The 18,425-nt window shown below is 39.0% G+C and overlaps 1 protein-coding gene across 1 annotated transcript in view; it reads left to right on the top strand.

Moving 5' to 3' along the window:
• SPATA16 (spermatogenesis associated 16) overlaps positions 1 to 18,425 on the top strand; it is a 316,780-nt gene that overhangs the window by 205,682 nt on the left and 92,673 nt on the right. The window contains exon 5 of the mRNA XM_053572851.1: positions 167 to 314. Within this exon, the coding sequence (XP_053428826.1) occupies positions 167 to 314 (148 nt within the window). The remainder of the gene's footprint in view (positions 1 to 166; positions 315 to 18,425) is intronic.

The raw sequence follows: 18,425 nt of genomic DNA, 5'->3' as shown, positions 1-18,425 counted from the left end.
AACTAATTAAAATTTTGTTCTAATGAATATTCAAGACCAAAATATGTTATCTTCACAGTACAGTATATAGATTTTTAAATCATCCATAAAGGTAATTATATTTTTTACATTCTTAAAAAGTCACATATTGCTGTTGAAGCCAAATGGGTTGTTTATTTCCTCTCAGGCTATGATTGAAGAAGCCATCACCAGAGCTGAATCTTTCTCAGTTATGTACACACCATTTGCAACAAAAATAAGAGCTGATAAAATAGAAAAAGTAAAAGAAGTTTTCACAAAAACCCATCCTGCCTACGTGGAGTATATCTACACAGGTAAGACTGAATATCCTCAAGTTATCAGCTCATACTTTATTTCCATGAAAACAAATGAAGGGCCCTTTCTGGTCTGTTTATTTATTATTTCTGTTTTAGAAGTATGTTGTTTTAATTAGATAAGTTGACGTGAAGTTATTTGTAAGGTTCTACGTAGGGCTAGCCCTATAGGCCCAGCACTATACTTCTTACAACTTAATGTTTCTGTATTTTAAGAAGAGGAGGTAAAACCTAGAAAATCTGAGACTTAAAAATAAGAAGGATATAGGCTAGTCTTACTGGAGTTAGATGATATCTCAAAGTAGTTTTGATTTGCATTTCTCTGATAATTAAAGATGATGAGCATTTTTTCATATGTCTGTGGGCCGCGCGCCTGTCTTCTTCAGAGAAGTTTCTCTTCAAATCCCTTGCCCAGCCTGCTATGGGATCACTTGTTCTTTTCTTGCTTATATGTTTGAGTTCTGAATGTAAATGTCTTAGCACAATAACTAAGAAAATGCCAGGAAGGCTATGTTAACCAGTGTGATGAAAATGTGTCAATCAGTCTATGAAACTAGTGTATGGTGCCCCATGATCACATTAAGGTACACAGCTATGATTTAATTAAAAAATAATAATAATAAATAAGAAGGAATGACCTTTAGTAAAATTTCCCTGTCTTTCATCAGAAAATCAGGTGGTTGTAGTATTTTCCAGATAATGGATACTGTTTCTACCTTCCTTTTACCATTTCATAGCTCAGCTCTTCTTTTTACCTTATGTTCTTGAATCACTGGTATCCAAATGAGATCTGGATAGCCAAGGGTCTCATAGAGGAGGTCCTTTTCTCCTCTTTGTCTTTGGAAGTTTCTTGCTCTAATTCATTCATCAAAAATATGTTTTACTATCTACCGTATGTCAAGTACTATTTCCAATTAAGAGGAAGATTTTTTGTTGTTAAGAGTCACTCAACAATGACTACCATATTAAACATAATCTCTACATGCACACACCTAATATCACATCCTTCTAATAAGTCCCCTTCATTGCTTATTTGGAGATCTGAGGATGAGGCACTAGTTTATAAATTAATAATTTACTCCATGATAGATCACTTTTAAAGTGCAAGATACTCTACGTTCATTATTTCATACTGTTCTCATAATTAAGAGGTTGGGTGTTTCCCATTTAGGAACAAGAAAACAGTAACCAGAGAAAATAAATACCTTTTCCAAAAATGCACAGCAAATTAGTGGCAGCAAGATTTGAATTCATTAACTTGCCATGGAGCTACACTATTTCCACATGACAGAAACATTAAATTTAGGTCCCACTGGGCCAGGCACAGTGCCTCACACCTGTAATCCTAGTCCTCTGGGAAGATGAAGCAGGAGGATCACTTGAGCTCAGGAGTTCAAGACCAACCTGAGCAAGAGTGAGACCCTGTCTCCACTAAAAATAGAAGAATTATTCAGGCATTGTGATGGGTGCCTATAGTCCCAGCTATTCGGGAGGCTAGAGCAGGAGGATCACTTGAGCTCAGGAGTTCAAGACCAGCCTGAGCAAGAGTGAGACCCTGCTAAAAATAGAAAAATTAGCCAGGCATTGTGGTGGGTGCCTAAAGTCCCAGTTACTCAGGAGGCTGAAGCAGGAGGATTGCTTGAACTCATGAGACTGAGGTTGCTGTGAGCTGGGCTGACACTGATGCCCTCTAGCCTGGGTAACAGAGTGAGACTCTGTCTCAAAAAAAAAAAAGAGAAATAGATCCTACCTTTTTCTACACAATTCCTCCAGCTCTTCAGACGAAAGATATTAAATAAATCCAACTACTGATGATTGAATAGTACATTCCTAAGGAACAATGGAAACTTGAGGGTAGAGGAAGTAAAAAGATTGAACAATACATGCTGTAATGATCATTTGTGATGATTTACTTAGTGTGAGCATTTCATAAAGAAGTAGGTAAAAACATCTCAGAACTCAGCCTAATTGTTTAAATTATTCGTTATGTTTATGAGTATTTAAGGGAATGTTTTTGGAGGGAGCACTCATAGCACATGAAAGGCAGACAGTACTAGGTAGTATCATGGGAAAATGAGTCAGATTCAGCAACTTCCATTTCTGCTCTGAGATCCCTTGGTAATGAAGAGAGTCATTGAGACCACCAATTTCCCAATTCTTCTGGTGAAATACGTTTAGTTACATTTTACCTTCTTCACAGTGAAGTTGTGAAGATTAATTAATACTTTGGAAGCATTATTGCTGCTGAGAGTTTAAAAACAATGATAACATTAATGAAGCAGACTCATGTCTCATGAAGCTCCATCAGACCTGTGATCAAGATGGATTATGATCTGTTGGCAAGACAATTCATGCTAAAGGTGCTTACACTTCAGAAGAGAAGATAATTATAAGTTACTCATGATTGTTTCTATTATTTTATAATTACTAATTGCTAGAGTGTGGCAATGTTATATGAGAACTTACAGAGAAAAGACAGAGCTTCTGGAAGTGAGCTTGGGAAGTATGGAAAGAGTCTAGAATTTAAATTTAATTGAGACTGATGCGTTTCTTTGCTCCGTGGAACCTGTGCCTTGGGCTAGCAAGGCTGCTGCATTGGTGATACTATTTACCTCTGTTACAAATGATTAAAGGGTTGCGCCCAAAAGCCATCGCGAGGATGTTGGTGAAATAACTGTCACCAGCTGTATGCACACACTTGGAGAGGTATAGTTTCTTTTCCCTCAGGCAATTCCAAGGTGAATGAGGGCACAGTGGATGGGAAGAGGGAAGCATTATTTTTAGCATGCAGACATCTCTTTCAGGAGGTGCAGAGACACCATGAGAGCAGTGATCAGTAGCCATGGGAGTAGCTAGAAAGTAACACAAGGAGACAGAGGGCTTAGAACAGTCACTAATTTGTTTTCTTGGTACTTCCTCCAAACCAGAATCCTTTTATCCTTAATCCTTGTAGATAGAATTTAAGCTGCTTCTATCCTGACAAAAATGTCTTTAGTTATTTATGTCAGCAAATACTCATATGCCAACTATGGCTAGACAACCACAGCAGATGTGTACAAATATAAGACTGTGCTTTTTACCTACCTATTTTCTTCTTTGCTCTGCCCTGAGCCAAAAATATACTCTATCCCATCCCAGGGCAGCCAATATCATTCAATCATCTCTTCAGGAACTATCTAATCACATTCTCCAGTCTCCATATCATTTTCATGGGTTTTCTATTCCCAGGGATCTGATTGCAACTTCCACAGAGCTCCAGCATACCCCCATCCCAAGTGGCCAGTGCATACTGAAAAGGGGTTCTCTTTGAAGTCCAGAGCAGGCTGCATAGTTGCTGACCCCATGGCTAGTGCCCCTGGAGATCAGCTCTGCTGGCTCTGGCAGGACCTGATGTGCTCATTTATGTGGCACATGACAGGACCCAAGGCAGTGATAGGGGTCTCCCTCTGCTGTCTGCTGATGTATTTTCTTCTTTATGTTCACACCAATCACCCCTACAACATCAGTCAGCCCAAAGTAGGGCCACTCTTGGAGATCCCCTCTTCCTGCTGGAATGCTGGGTTATGAATTCAGCCATTTTCTGAGTCTTACTCCAGAAATTCCCTCCACTCTGCAGAAGACTGTAAGCAGTTATAGCCTTTCCTCATATTTGCTACACTACTCTGCCATCGCTCCCTTTCTCCAGGCCCCAGCACTGCAGGGTCCTTAGAACAAGAAGAGGACATCAGTGTTCATCTACTCACTTATTCAGCAATCATTCATTGAGCAGGTGTATTCTGAACACTGTTCTAGGTGATGCTGAGAATACACCTGCTCCTAAGAAAGGGCTTGAGTTTCACAACTTTATACATCAGGGTGCATCTTGGACTCTATTTTTCCTCTCTCCTAGAGAATATTTCCAAGCAAAACCAAAACTCTAATTGTGGAATGGAAGGCTAACTCTAATTAAAGGGATGATGGGGGCGGGGGGGAAGAGAAAAGTTGAAGCACCATTTGGAAATAGAGGTTCTTGCTGCCGAATGTAGTGAAGACTGGTTTGTTAGTTGTTTACCAGGCCTTTCTTTTTCCCTCAGCCACACAACTAGAATCCATTTCCAGCCTCTCTTACAGTCAGAAGAGGTTTTGTGACTGAGTGTAATGGCCAATGGAATGTGGACAGAAATAATATATGCCACACCCAGGCCTGGCCAATAAAACTCATCTATGCAAAAATCTTTTTCCATAGGCACTGCCTGAGTGGTGAGGGCTGTGGGACTAAAGGAGCCACAAGACAGAAGCAGCTTGATTCCTGAATGACTGTGTGTAAGGCCACTCACTAAATACCCATCTGAAAAAAAAATCACAGTTCTCTCACTTTAGACCACTGAGATTTGAGGATTCTCTGTTAAATCTAGTGTCTTTCCACTAATGCATTTAGCCACCTTATACCATAACAAGCGGACAGCTTCTTACTCCATCTACAGCGAGAACAAATTTTTGCTACCTCAGTGGTTGAATAAACACGCCTCCATGTGCACTCCGTCCTCAAGCACTCACCTCACACTCAGGCACCCTTCCACGGACAGCTGCCAGTAGATGCTATCATAAACGTGTGTTTGTACCACCCACAGAAAGATACTATCTCAGGAGAGATACTGATGCCCCATGGGACATAAAACACAATTAGTAAATTTTCACTGCAGCAAGAGAAATGGCGGATAAATGAAAGAATTTCTAAATTACATCAGTCATCTAAATTAATGATCAACAGACAAAGGTCGAAAATAGTACATACAATCTGTACCTTGAAGGTCTTGGATAAGGAGTCTACCTATCAAAGTTTTGCTGGAGTAGTAGTTATAATCATTAAAACTTGGAGACTATCACATTTAATTCTCCGAGTGGCGGCTGGCAAACAAAACTCCAACTCAAACTCTGCCCAACTCCAGGTCGCCTTCATCAAGCCCACAGCGCCCGGAGTTCCTTATTCTCTGGTCACGTGACAGGGCAGCAAGCCCAGCAGAAGCTGGCGGGGGTGCACAGGGCGCGCGTTCAGGTACCCGGAGGTCCTCCAGGCAGCTGTCCTAGCCAGCCCCCAGTCACAGCATCCTTGTCAGGGAGGGCCATGTAAGAAACAGACGCAAAGGGGAAAGATAATAAAATTATCTCGCTTTGAAATCTATTAATGTCTAAATGTTTTTAGATTGTTGTTGAATAAACCAACTAAATTAGAAATTAATTTTACAATGATTTGTTTGTCTAGAGAAAACCCATTCACCTTCAGTGGCAAATGGTAGGATTATATTGTCTTTATGATTTCCATAAGCCTGGGTATTATGTGTTAAAATTCAAACCTGCTTTGTAGGATAACCAGGCTTATACTTGCTGAGGAACTTTCTGTGCCTCCTTTTCAGCTTCAGGGGTATGGTAAGACTCACCAACATCTTAAAGTCTTATTATAATCGCGCTATCTTGTATTATGTTTCCTGGAGAAAAAAAATTACTGATTTTTTTCTTTGTAGCACCGCAATTCATTTTTCTTATTTAAGGAAAAATCCAGTTTGATTCATGCAGAGTAGTCAGGGCATATGAAACAAATAATAATTTACCAGCCTCAGAATTATTATGAAGAATCATTTATAAAGATTTTGCTTAGAATTTTTATTCATACATTCCAATGAAATAATGCAATTCTACACAGTTCTTATTCTTTCATGGCTGTATTTTAATAATAATAAAGTAATACAATAAACATATCCTGTCTACTCTTGATAGAAATATGAAGATTTATTTGCTAAATAAATAAATATTCATAATGGGTCTGTCATTAGGAATGTTTAATAGAAAATTTTTCTGGATCAGATATCAATTACTTTAACACTTATGTGAATATAGTCATATTTTGTCTTTCCAATGCAATTTAAATCCCAAGAGTAAATATGTATGTTCAGAAGAATAATATATTGTTTTAAAAATAGATCTTTAAAAACTACTTTCCACTGAAATTTATAACCTTGCTCTTGTTCAGTCAACATTTACCAGTAAGGATAATACATTGCTATGTTCTCTAAAACATGAAGTTTAAATTTCTCATTGTATTCTTTCTTCTTTAAATTATTATAATTTTATCACGATCAAGAGTTTTCAAGATCAGACTATTTTCCTCTTTTTTTTTTTTTTTTTTTTTTTTTGTAGAGACAGAGTCTCACTGTACCGCCCTGTGGCGTCACACGGCTCACAGCAACTTCTAACTCTTGGGCTTACGCGATTCTCTTGCCTCAGCCTCCCGAGCAGCTGGGACTACAGGCGCGCGCCACAACGCCCGGCTATTTTTTTGTTGCAGTTTGGCCCGGGCCGGGTTTGAACCCGCCACCCTCGGCATATGGGGCCGGTGCCCTACTCACTGAGCCACAGGCGCCGCCCTATTTTCCTCTTTATAACTAGCTTTTTCAAATAGAAAAAGTTATAGAATTAGAGAGCCTGCATCCTCAATGTTTATCAGAGGGCTACAGCCAGGTTGATTATAAAGAAAATAAACCATCTCATACTCAAACCACAGAATTCCTCTTAGAATCAGAAAATATTCCTAAAATAAAAAAGAAATCCCTCGCATATGGGGCTAAATTCTCTGTTGTTAAGATACTAAAACGTTGGTCTTTCTGATGGAAAGCGTGGTGTTCTGGCCCTGCTCAGTCTGACGGAAGTAAACGCTTCTCCACCAGCAGCAGAAGTAAATGCTTCTCCACCAGACTCGTCCTTACAGCGGCAGGTTACAGCGCTGTTTGCCTCTGGTCTCCATCCCCCACTGAGCCTGAACCTACCTGAAGCTATAAAGCTTCTTGCTTAGTTTGTTCTCTTATGGATTCTAAGGGAAGGCAGCAGATGGGGTTGCATTTAAAGAAACATCAGTCAATAATACAAAAATAAGTGGAAGCCCTGTACATTTTTACTACAGCCTCTCAAGAAAAGCCCGTGGTGGGGGGCAAGATGGCGCATTCGGAATGGATGTGGCAGGAAGCAGGCAGGCATTGCAAGTATTTGTCTTACTCTGTGACAGCTATAAAGGAATACGCAAAGGCTGGGTGATTTATGGAGAGATTTATTTGGTTCACAGTTCTGCAGCCTGGAAGATTGGACATCTGGTGGAAGCCTCAGACAGCCTCCTCTGGTGGAGGCAGGCAGAGGGGAGCTGGCCTGTGCAGAGATCACACGTGGAGAGAGGAAGCAGGACCAGCAGGAGGTGCCAGGGTCACGTGATAACCACCTCTCCCAGGAACCAGCAGAACAGGAGCTCCCTCACCACCGCTGATTAACCTGTTCCTGAGGGATCCGCCCCAACAAACCGCCTATAGGCCCCAACGTTGGGGATTAAATTTCAGCATGAGACTTAGAGGGAGACAGTATCCAACTACCTTGTTATATGGCCACATACATAAACACAAACAGGCAAGAGTTCCTTTCCAACTCCAAATTCTCCAGATACATGCCCTAAATTTATTCCCTCGTGAATAAGTGGGTTCCCTCCTGTCAATCATGGTAGTCTTACAAGTTTCTCAACTTCTTGTCCAGGGCTACTCACCCCAGCCTGCATAGGAAGCCCACTGATCCCTCCTAAATAAGCAGAATTAATCTTAGCAGGTGAGGAAATAGTGAGGTAAATACACAAATGTTAACACTGTTTTTCCGAAATTGCTCACTTCTGCTAACTAGCCTCTCTGCAATATTATAGCTAACCTTTAGTAACTGCCACCCAATAGAGTATGCAGCTGAGCACTAAAATCCCTAAAAGTTGGATTCCATTCATGCCTCAGTATAAAATAACTTTGAGCTGAGACATTTTTTCTTTTAATTTTTAAAGTCAATTTTCCACAGAATTAATTTTTTTTATTTTTGTGGTGTTACCTTTTTTTCTTTAGTTAGCTTTTCATGTTCAGCACTCAAATGCTATTTGTTTCTCCTTGAATACTTGGCTCACAGGGAACCACACCTGAGGGGCATGACCATTTCTTGATGATCTTGCCATCCACAGATAATCACTATGTTTCACAGCTAAAATAGAGTCCCATCTAACCCACTTGTATTTTTTCTTGCTTTTGCTTTTTGCTATGAAATATCGCACACATATAAAATGCATTTAAAAATATACAGTTTGGGGGCAGAACATTATGGCCATTGGGAAGGAGGTTTAGCTGAGTCTTCCTAGAGCAAAAGGGCAGGAGGAAAGGGCTGGATCAGTCCTGGTGTGGAATATTGATGTACAGCGGTGGTTCAGAACGTGCAGTGTAGCGTGAGGTGAATCAGCTGGACTTGGCTGGAGCTGCAGAGAACTAATAACACACTTGGGCAAGTTTCTGCGAGCATGCCCAGGCTGGGGCAGCAGTGGGAAGTCCCAGAAGGAATTTCTCTCAGTTTGCAGAGCTTGGGAGAAGCTAGGTGCTCTCCTGAGCAGAATTTGGTGTCCAGATTTGAGTGCTGGCTGAAGCTGCTTTACCACGGTTTGGCAACCAGTGAAGCATCCATAGGAGGAAAGTTCCTGGACAGAGGGAAGCCAGAAAAGCTAAATAAAAGCTAAAATTAAAAAAAAGAGGAAAACAAAAAGCAAAAACCAAAAAAAAAAAAAAAAATTTACACACACACATATATATGGAGTATTTTAGCTTATATTACTTATATTAAGTACAAGTAAAGTTACCCTTTACTGGTAAAGGGCACCAGTAGCCTGTGTAGGAGGGCCTCTTACTGGAGGCCGATGGCACTGCAGTCTGAGCTTTGCCTGCAGGAAGCAGACCTTTGCTCTTGTCAGGCTCAGGGACTCTGAAAAGATTGGAGAAGTAAGGACTCCTGAGCGGAATTTGAGGGCCAGTTTGAGGTGCTGTCTGGAGCGGTCCTACTGTAGTTTGGCAGTGAGTGAAACATCTGCATGTGGGAAAGTTCCCAGTCAGGGACTGCCACTGTGGAGAAAACACTAGAAGCCTATGCAGGCAGGTCTCTTGTTGGGGGCCTAAGGTGCTGCAGTTTGAATTCTGCCTGCGGGGAACAGTCCTTCACTCAGGACAAGCCCACGGACCCCTGCTCTCCATGGGAATGGTTGCAGGGGTAATCTGTGAGACTTGTCTCTGAAGAATTATTGAGAACTGTGGAATCCCAGATCTGTGGGAGCTGAGCACTAAGGTGAACAGGCAACCACCAGGAACAAATAAGCTGGCAAACTGCTCTAAGGCTGAGAACCAGAGAGAGGTTAACAGCTGTGTTGTTTGTCCCCCAAGTCCACAGGCAACCTGGTATCCATGAAGTATACTGCAGCATAAATATATTCCTGCAAAAATCGAATCCCTACGCCATATATCTGTGTGTGTAAATTTTTTTGGTTGTTTCTTTTTGTTTTCCTCTTTTTTTATTTTAGCTTATATTATTATTTTTTCTTTCTCTTCTTTCCTTCCTCAATTGATTGCTGAGATTGCTTACATCAGTCTATCTAACCATTTCTTTCTTTTATTTTTATTTTTTTTTGTTTTGTTTTGTTATTAAATCATAGCTGTGTACATTAAAGCAATCACGGGGCACCATGAACTGGTTTTATATACAATTTGAAATATTTTCATCAAACTGGTTAACTTAGCCTTCCTGGCATTTTCTTAGTTATTGTGTTAAGACATTTATATTCTATATTTAGTAAGTTTCACATGTACCCTTGTAAGATGCACCATAGATGTGGTCCCATCAATTACCCTCCTATCTAGGTGTTTTTTGTTGTTATTGTTGTTTGTTTGTTTTTTCTTTCATCTTGTTTCAATGTGCTTTGCTTTTTGCCAAGTTGTATGGTTAGATTTTGTTCAAGCTTCCATTTTTACATTCATCAAGAGCAAGGACTTCTGTATTTTTAAATTTCTTTTTCTTTTTTTTTTTGGTTGCAGAATTTTAGCTTGAGTTATTCTCTCACCCTAGTACACTTACTTCTCTGCATTCTCTCAGTTGATAGAGACTCTTCTATTCATATCATCTCTCCCACATAAAGTGCTTCAGCATCAGCTGAGATACTCCACCAACATCATTTCTTGTTTCTTCTTTCTCTTTTTCTTGGATTGTTGCCTTTCTTCTTTCTTTCTTTCTTTCTCCCTCCTCCCTCCCTCTCCTTAATTTAATTCAATGGTACATTTCATTTTCCTTTATCTATACATATCTTTTTTTTCTTTTTTCTTTTCTTTCTTTTTCCACCCTTTCTTTGCTGAGGGAAGGGGTGAAACAGTGGTGGTCTGGCAGGTAGACCACAGCAGTAGAGGCCAGGAGAACTTTCTACTCTTGGCCCCAAGAAGAAAGTAGTAGGAAGATCACTCTGCAGAACTTTTCTATTTTTCTTTCTTTATTTTTGTTCTTTCTTTTTTTCTTCCTTATTCAATTTTGCCTTCTTAGTTTTTGTGTTTGCTCTTTTTCTTCTCTTCCTATTTTTTGGCTGTGGACAGACAAGTAAGGAGTGCCAGACTTTGAAGAACCCACCAGCTTAGCTCCTCACAACCCTTGAGTTATAGACATGGCCTTAGCACCATGCTGAACAATAACATCTCTTCTATCACTCCCAACCTCCTGTCCTCCATCTCACCTGTTCTTCAATTTTTTCCCTTCTCCCCTTTATTTGCCTTTCTTTCTCTTCTCTTTCTTTCTTTTGTTCTCCTCCTCCTCTCCCCCTTTTTATTTTTATTTTTTTCTCTTCTTTTTTCTCCTTTCCTCTTGCTTCTCTTTGCTTGCTGTAACACTTCTCTGCCTTCTAACTCCATACCAAGAGGCCTCTTCCTCACCTAAACTCTGAGACAAAGTAACTTGATGGAAACGAGGAAGTGAGTAGGAAAAAGGTGCACAAGGAAGTGAACAAGAAGAAAGCACACATGAGGAGGGACCAAAAAAGAAATTCAGGCACCACGAATAACCAAATTAGAGCAACTCCTCCAAAGGACCATGAAGCAATTTTTAAAGAAGATTCTTCCTATAAAGAATCAATGCATTTGGAAAGAAAGGGAATTTAAAATGTGGATGATAAAGACAATAAAGGGATTGGGAGGGAAAATGGAAAGACAGAACCAAAAGTCAGATGAGAGATATGTAGAATTTAGAAAAGATATGGGTGAGCTTAAAGAAATGAAGAAGACCATCAGGGAATGTAAAGAAGCAGTAGAAATATCAAAAATAGACTAGACCATGGAGAAGAAAGAACATCAGAGTTAGAGGATAAAGTCTTTAAGTTAACATAAGTAGTAACAGAGTAAGAAAAGAATAGAAAGAAAGCAGAGCAGGCACTTAGAGAACCATGAGACACCACGAAGCATTCAAACATATGAATAATCCCTGAGGGGGAAGAAGATTGTCCCAAAGGTATGGAAGCATTCCCAGAGACTATCATAAGTGAAAACTTCCCAAGTGTCACTAAAGATTCTGACACACTCCTTTCAGATGGATATCAAACCCAAGATCATCTCAATTCTAACAGAACCTCTCCAAGATACATTATAATGAACCTGTCCAAAGTCAAGATGAAAGAGAAAATCCTAAAAGCAGCTAGAAATAAGTGCCAATTGACCTATAAGGACAGAGCCATTAGGATGACAGCAGACTTTTCAACTGAAACCTTCCAATCCGGGAGAGCATAGTCATCTACCTTCAACATCCTTAAACAAAATAATTTTCATTCTAGAATCCTGTATCCTGCCAAACTTAGCTTCAAAATTGATGGAGAAATAAAATTGTTTGCAGCTATACAAGCACTGAGGACATTCATCACAACAAGAACAGCTCTATAGGAAATACTTAGACCTATTCTCAATACTGAACACCACAATGAACCACCATTGGATTAAACTACCTCACAATAAGATGAATAGAATTCTACCACAACAGACCATTCCCTGATGGTCTGATGGTACATTCTCTGATGCCACAGAGATATCCCTGATGGTACATTCTCTGATGTCACAGAGATACAAGAGATTGTCTCTGAATACTACAAGAATCTCTATGCCAAAGTAAACATCTAGAAGCCAAAGGCCAGAATTTAGTTTCCACAATGGCACAAAGGATTTAACTACCTCACAATAAGATGAATAGAATTCTACTACAACTATTGTCACTTTCAATAAATGTCAATGGATTGAATTCCCCACCGAAAAGACACAGGATGGCTGATTGGATGAAAAAACACAAGCCATCCATATGCTGTCTCCAGGAGACACATCTAGACCCGAAGGACAAATCAAGACTCAGGATTAAAGGATGAAAAAAATAGTGTATTAAGCAAGTGGAAATCAGAAGAAAGGAAGGGTTGCAGTCTTATTCTCAGATACAATCAGATTCAAAGCTACTTTAGTTAAGAAAGACAAAGATGGACACTTCATACTAGTCAAAGGAACAATACAACAAGGAGACATCTCAATACTAAACATATACACACCTAACTTAAATACTTCCAGATTCATGAAACAGACCTTGGGGGGTGTCTGAGCAATATGATATCCCATAACTCCTTAATAGTTGGGGACTTTAACACCCCTCTGACAGAACTGGACAGATCCTCTAAACTGATACTGAACAAAGGTACAAAGGACTTAAACATGACCCTGGATCAAATGGGATTAATAGACATATACAGAATATACCATCCCAAAGTAAAAGAATATACTTTTTTCTCATCAGCTCATGGAACATACTCCAAAATAGATCACATCCTAGGATATAAATCAAACCTCAGCAAAATTAAATGAATAGAAATTATACCATGTCTCTTCTCAGACCACAAGGCCATAACGGTGAAGCTCAACTCCAACAAAATTATTCATCACCACACAAAGTCTTGAAAACTAAACAACCTTATGCTGAATGATAGTTGGGTTCAGGAAGAGATTGAATAGGAAATTGTTAATTTCCTCATACACAACAACAATGAAGACGCAAGTTACCAAAACCTCTGGAATACAGCTAAAGCAGTCCTGAGAGAAATATTTATCACTTTAAATGCCTACCTTTGAAAAACCAAAAGTGAACACATCAGTACACTCACAAACCACCTTATGGGATTGGAAAAAGAACAATGTAACCCTAAACCAATCAGAGAAATGAAATAGCCAAAATTAAACCATAGATTAATGAAATTGAAAACAAAAAAAATCATTCAGGAAATTAACAAAACAAAAAGGTAGGCTTTTGAAAAAGTAAAGAAAATAAACTCTTGGCCAGACTTACTAGAAACAGTAAAGTAAAATCTCTAGTAAACTCAATCAGTAATGATAAAGGGAAAAATAACAACAGATGCCACAGAGATACAAGAGATTATCTCTGAATACTACAAGAAACTTTATGCCCAGAAATATGACAGTGTGGAGGAAATGGATCAATACTTGGAATCCCGCCCTCTCCCTAGACTTAATCAAGATGAAATATAACTTCCAAACCGACCAATTTAAAGTACTGACATCAAAGAAACAACAACAAAAAAAAAAAACTCCCAACAAAAAAAAATGTCCTCGTCCAGTTGGTTTTGCACCAGAATACCACCAAACCTTCAAAGACTAGCTTGTACCCATACTGCTAAAATTATTCCCAAAAAATGAGGAGGAAGGAATCGTCTTCAATACATTCTATGAAGCAAACATCACCCTGATACCAAAACCAGGAAAAGATCCAAGAAAAAAGGAGAACTACAGACCAATTTCACTAACGAATATAGATGCAAAAATTCTCAATAAATCCTAGAAAATAGATTACAGCTTATCATTAAAAAAGTTATACACTACAATCAAGTAGGATTCATCCCAGGGATGCAAAGCTAGTTTAACATATGCAAACATAAATATAATTCACCATATCAACAGGAGCAAAACCAAAGACCATATGATCTTCTCAATAGATGCAGAAAAAGCATTCAATAAAATACAACTTCCTTTCCTAGTTAGAATGCTGAAGAATATAGGCATTAGCAGCACATTCCTTAAACAGATCGAAACCATCTATGACAAACCTACAGCTAATATTATACTGAATGGAGTAACTGAAAGATTTTCCACTCAGGACTGGAACAAGACAAGGATGTCCTCTATCGCCACTACTATTCAACATAGTGCTGGAACTTCTAGTCAATACAATCAGGCAAGAGAAGGAAATTAAAGGCATCCAAATGGGGGCAGAGGAAGTGAAACTCTCCCTCTTTGCTGATATGATCTTATACTCAAAGAACCCCAAAGACTCAACAAAAAGACTCCTGGAAGTAATCACAAAATATAGAAATGTGTCAAGATATAAAATCAATGTCCACAAATGAGTAGTCTTTGTATATGCCAAGAACAGCCAAGATGAAAAGGAAATCAAAGACATAATACCCTTCTCTGTAACTCCAAAGAAAATGAAATACCTAGGAATACGCCTCACAAAAGAGGTGAAGGACCGTTATAAAGAAAACTATGAACCCCTAAGAAAAGAAATAGCAGAAGATATTAACAAGTAGAAGAACATTCCATGCCCACAGCTGGGAAGAATCGACATTGTTAAAATGTTTATACTTCCCAAAGCAATCTACAGGTTCAATGTTATCCCTATTAAAATACCAACATCATACTTTCAAGACTTGGAAAAAATAATTCTTCGTTTTATATGGAACCAGAAAAAAAACCCATGTAGCCAAGGCAATTCTTAATAATAAAAACAAAGCTGGGGGCATTGGCCTACCAGACTTTAGGCTATACTATAAGGCCACAGCGATCAAAACAGCATGGTATTGGCACAAAAATAGAGACATAGACCTTTGGAACCAAATAGAAAACCAGGAGATGAAACAAACATCTTACAGCCACTTAATCTTTGATAAATCAAACAAGAACGTACACTGGAGTAAAGAATCCCTTATTCAATAAATGGTGCCTGGAGAAATGGATATCCACATGTAAAAGACAGAAATTGGACCCTCACCTTTCTCCACTCACAAAAATTGATTCAAGATGAATAAAAGACCTAAATCTAAGGCACAAAACAATGAAAATCCTCAAAGAACGTGTAGGGAAATCACTGGAAGCTATTGGCCTAGGGAAGGACTTTATGAGGAAGACTTCCGTGGTAATCACAACAACAACAACAAAAATAAACAAATGGGACTTAATGAAATTGAAAAACTTCCGTACAGCTAAGGAGACAACAACCAAAGCAGACAGACAACCTACACAATGGGAAAGGATATTTGCATATTTCGATTCAGAAGAAAGCTTTATAACTAGGATCTACAGAGAACTCAAATTAATGCACATGAAAAAAGCCAAGAATCTCTTAGATCACTGGGCAAGGGAGATTAACAGAACCTTCTCTAACGAAGACAGATGAATGGCTAGTAAACATATGAAAAAATGCTCATCATCCCTAATTTTTAGAGAAATGCAAATTAAAACCACCCTGAGATATGATCTAACCCTGGCAAGAATGGCCCATATCACAAAATCTCAAAACTGCAGATGCTGGCGTGGATGTGAAAGAGATGGGAGCATTTTTACACTGCTGGTGGGACTGCAAACTAATACAACCTTTTTGGAAGGAAGTATGGAGAACCCCCAAAGAACTCAAGCTAGACCTCCCATTTGATCCTACAATCCCATTACTGGGCATCTACTGAGAAAAAAAAAATCCTTCTACCACAGGGACACTTGCACTAGACTGTTTTGCAGCTCAATTTACAATCACCAAAATGTGGAAACAGCCTAAATGTCAACCAACCCAGGAATGGATTAAAAGGCTCTGGTATATGTATACCACGGAATACTATTCAGCCGCTAAAAAAGATGGAGACTTTTGTCTCCATCTTTTGTATTAACCTGGATGGATGTGGAACACATTATTCTTAGTAAAGCATCACAAGAATAGAGAAATAAGAATCCAGTGTACTCAATTCTGATATGAGAACAATTAAGGTCCTAGTACATGGTGGCGGGTAGGGGATTGTGAGAGCTAAGAAAGGGAAGGAGGGAGGAGGTGGGGGGGCAAGGGGTGTGGTACACCTTTGGGGGCAGGACACAATTACAAGAGGGTCCTTATCTAACAAAAGCAATCATTGTAACCTGGTTTCTCTGTACCCTCAATGAATCCCCAAAAATAAAAAAAGAAATAAAATATAAATTCATCCATGTTGCAAAAAGCATTAGTTTATTCATTTACATTCCTATATAATACTCCATATTAAGAAAGCCCATAGTTTGTATACATATTCTATTCGTTATAAACATTTGAGTCATTTCTAGTTTGTAGCTATTATAATGCTTTTATGAACTTTCTTACATGTTTTCTGTTACACTATATCTGAGATCAGAATTGCTTTGTCATATAGAACGTGAGATAGATAGACAGACAGACAGACAGAAGCAAATTTTAGTAGATAATGTTATGCTGGTTTTCAAAGAGATGTACCAAGTTAAACTTCCCCAGTCATATACATGTCTTAAATTTCCCAATATTATACATCTCACTATCATATAAAACTCTCTCATTAATTTTATGTAGAGTATTAAAAATTATACTTATTACAACAGCCACCAATCTGAGGAATTGCTGAGAATAAGACATTCCCCTGGCAAGCCTGGAAATCTCTTATCACTTGGAGGCAAGCCGCCAAGTAACTCAGTAATCCCATAGGAGCAAAGATCAATCCTGTGGTAGTAAGGCTGATGTTAAACACTAAGGATTTTATGGCAGTTCCTTGAAGGATTAGTGGAGAAAAATTGCATGTAGCATTTTGGAGATCATTTCCCTTACCACCCTTGAAGATCATTTCCTTGAGTACATACTCTTTCGGTACCTATCAGGTCATTTCCCTGAGCACGCAGCCCCTGCATGTCTTTGCTTAGTAATCTTTCCACCTATTATGTATCTTCTCAATAAAAGGACTCTGCGAGAAGTGCTCTGCTATCCTGCTCCTATGGTTAGCCTCACCTCTTGCAATGTGTGCTGTCAATCCATGTCTCGTGTGATCATTTATGCCAGTAGTGACATCTGGCACAGAAGGCAGGACCTGAACCGGGTCATGGACCAAAGGGGAAAAGAACACTGGGGGTTAAGTGAAGCCTTGGCAAGCACAAGAGGGAGATTACGGAAAGCAATGGGTAATTCTCCGTCCATTGAATCACAGTATCTCTGGCTTTTAAAAACATTATTAAAGTAGACCAGACTGAAAGTGAAACAAAAAGTTTTTGAAGAATTATTTAAACATGTTAAGAAACATTGTTATTGGTTCCAGCCTACAGGAAGGGCAGTTCTTAATGTAAAGGTTTGGAAACAGGTTGTGAGAGCTCTCCATAGAGCTCATCAATTAGGGGACATGATACCATTACAGGTATGGCCCCTATGTAACTTCATTACTTTATCATTGCAACCTCTTCAGTCAGAAACTGATGAAGAATGGAATGCTATAGTGCATAAAACTCACACAGAGAAAGACAGTAAAAAGCAAGTAAAAACTCCGAGAGGCTTGTGAGCCTACTGACCCTGTGCCTTCTTGCCAGTTGCCTCCTTCACCTGTTAATGAGAGACTAGGGGATGAGGAGAATGCAACAGAAAAGGAGGGCCATAGATCTAATGGAAACTCTTCTGATTTCTCCTCAGAGGAAGAATTAAGTAGCAGAAACATAAGGAAAAGGGAAGACACAGCTGTTACCATTATGGCCACTCAAATCAAACAGTTTGAAAGTAGATTAAATAACCTAATAACAAAAAACACCACTCCTTCAGCGCCTCCATATCCAGACAAGCCCTCAAACCCAGATAATTCCTCTATGACATCTGTCATGAAGGCTTTACTAGAAGGCAGAAAAACAGGAGATTCTACTTTTTAGGATACTTTGGGACTTTTTCCTGTTGTAACTGATATTCCACCCAGTCCGCAGTATCCACAAGGGGGACAACCATATGACCATCATATGATTACCTTCAAAATTTTAAAGGACTTAAAACAGGCTATAACCATATGGCATGCAATCCCCTTTTTCTAGATTCTTGTATCTATTATACATACAATATATTGTCTCATTATGGATTTAACTTATAGTGTCTTGATTATTGGTGAGATTGATTATTTTTCCATATGTTTAGTCGATATTTTTATTTTTTGTTTTGTGAAATGGA

Source organism: Nycticebus coucang, chromosome 20, assembly GCF_027406575.1.
Source record: "Nycticebus coucang isolate mNycCou1 chromosome 20, mNycCou1.pri, whole genome shotgun sequence".
Lineage (NCBI taxonomy): Eukaryota > Metazoa > Chordata > Mammalia > Primates > Lorisidae > Nycticebus > Nycticebus coucang.
This window is presented reverse-complemented; position numbering and strand designations above follow the sequence as displayed.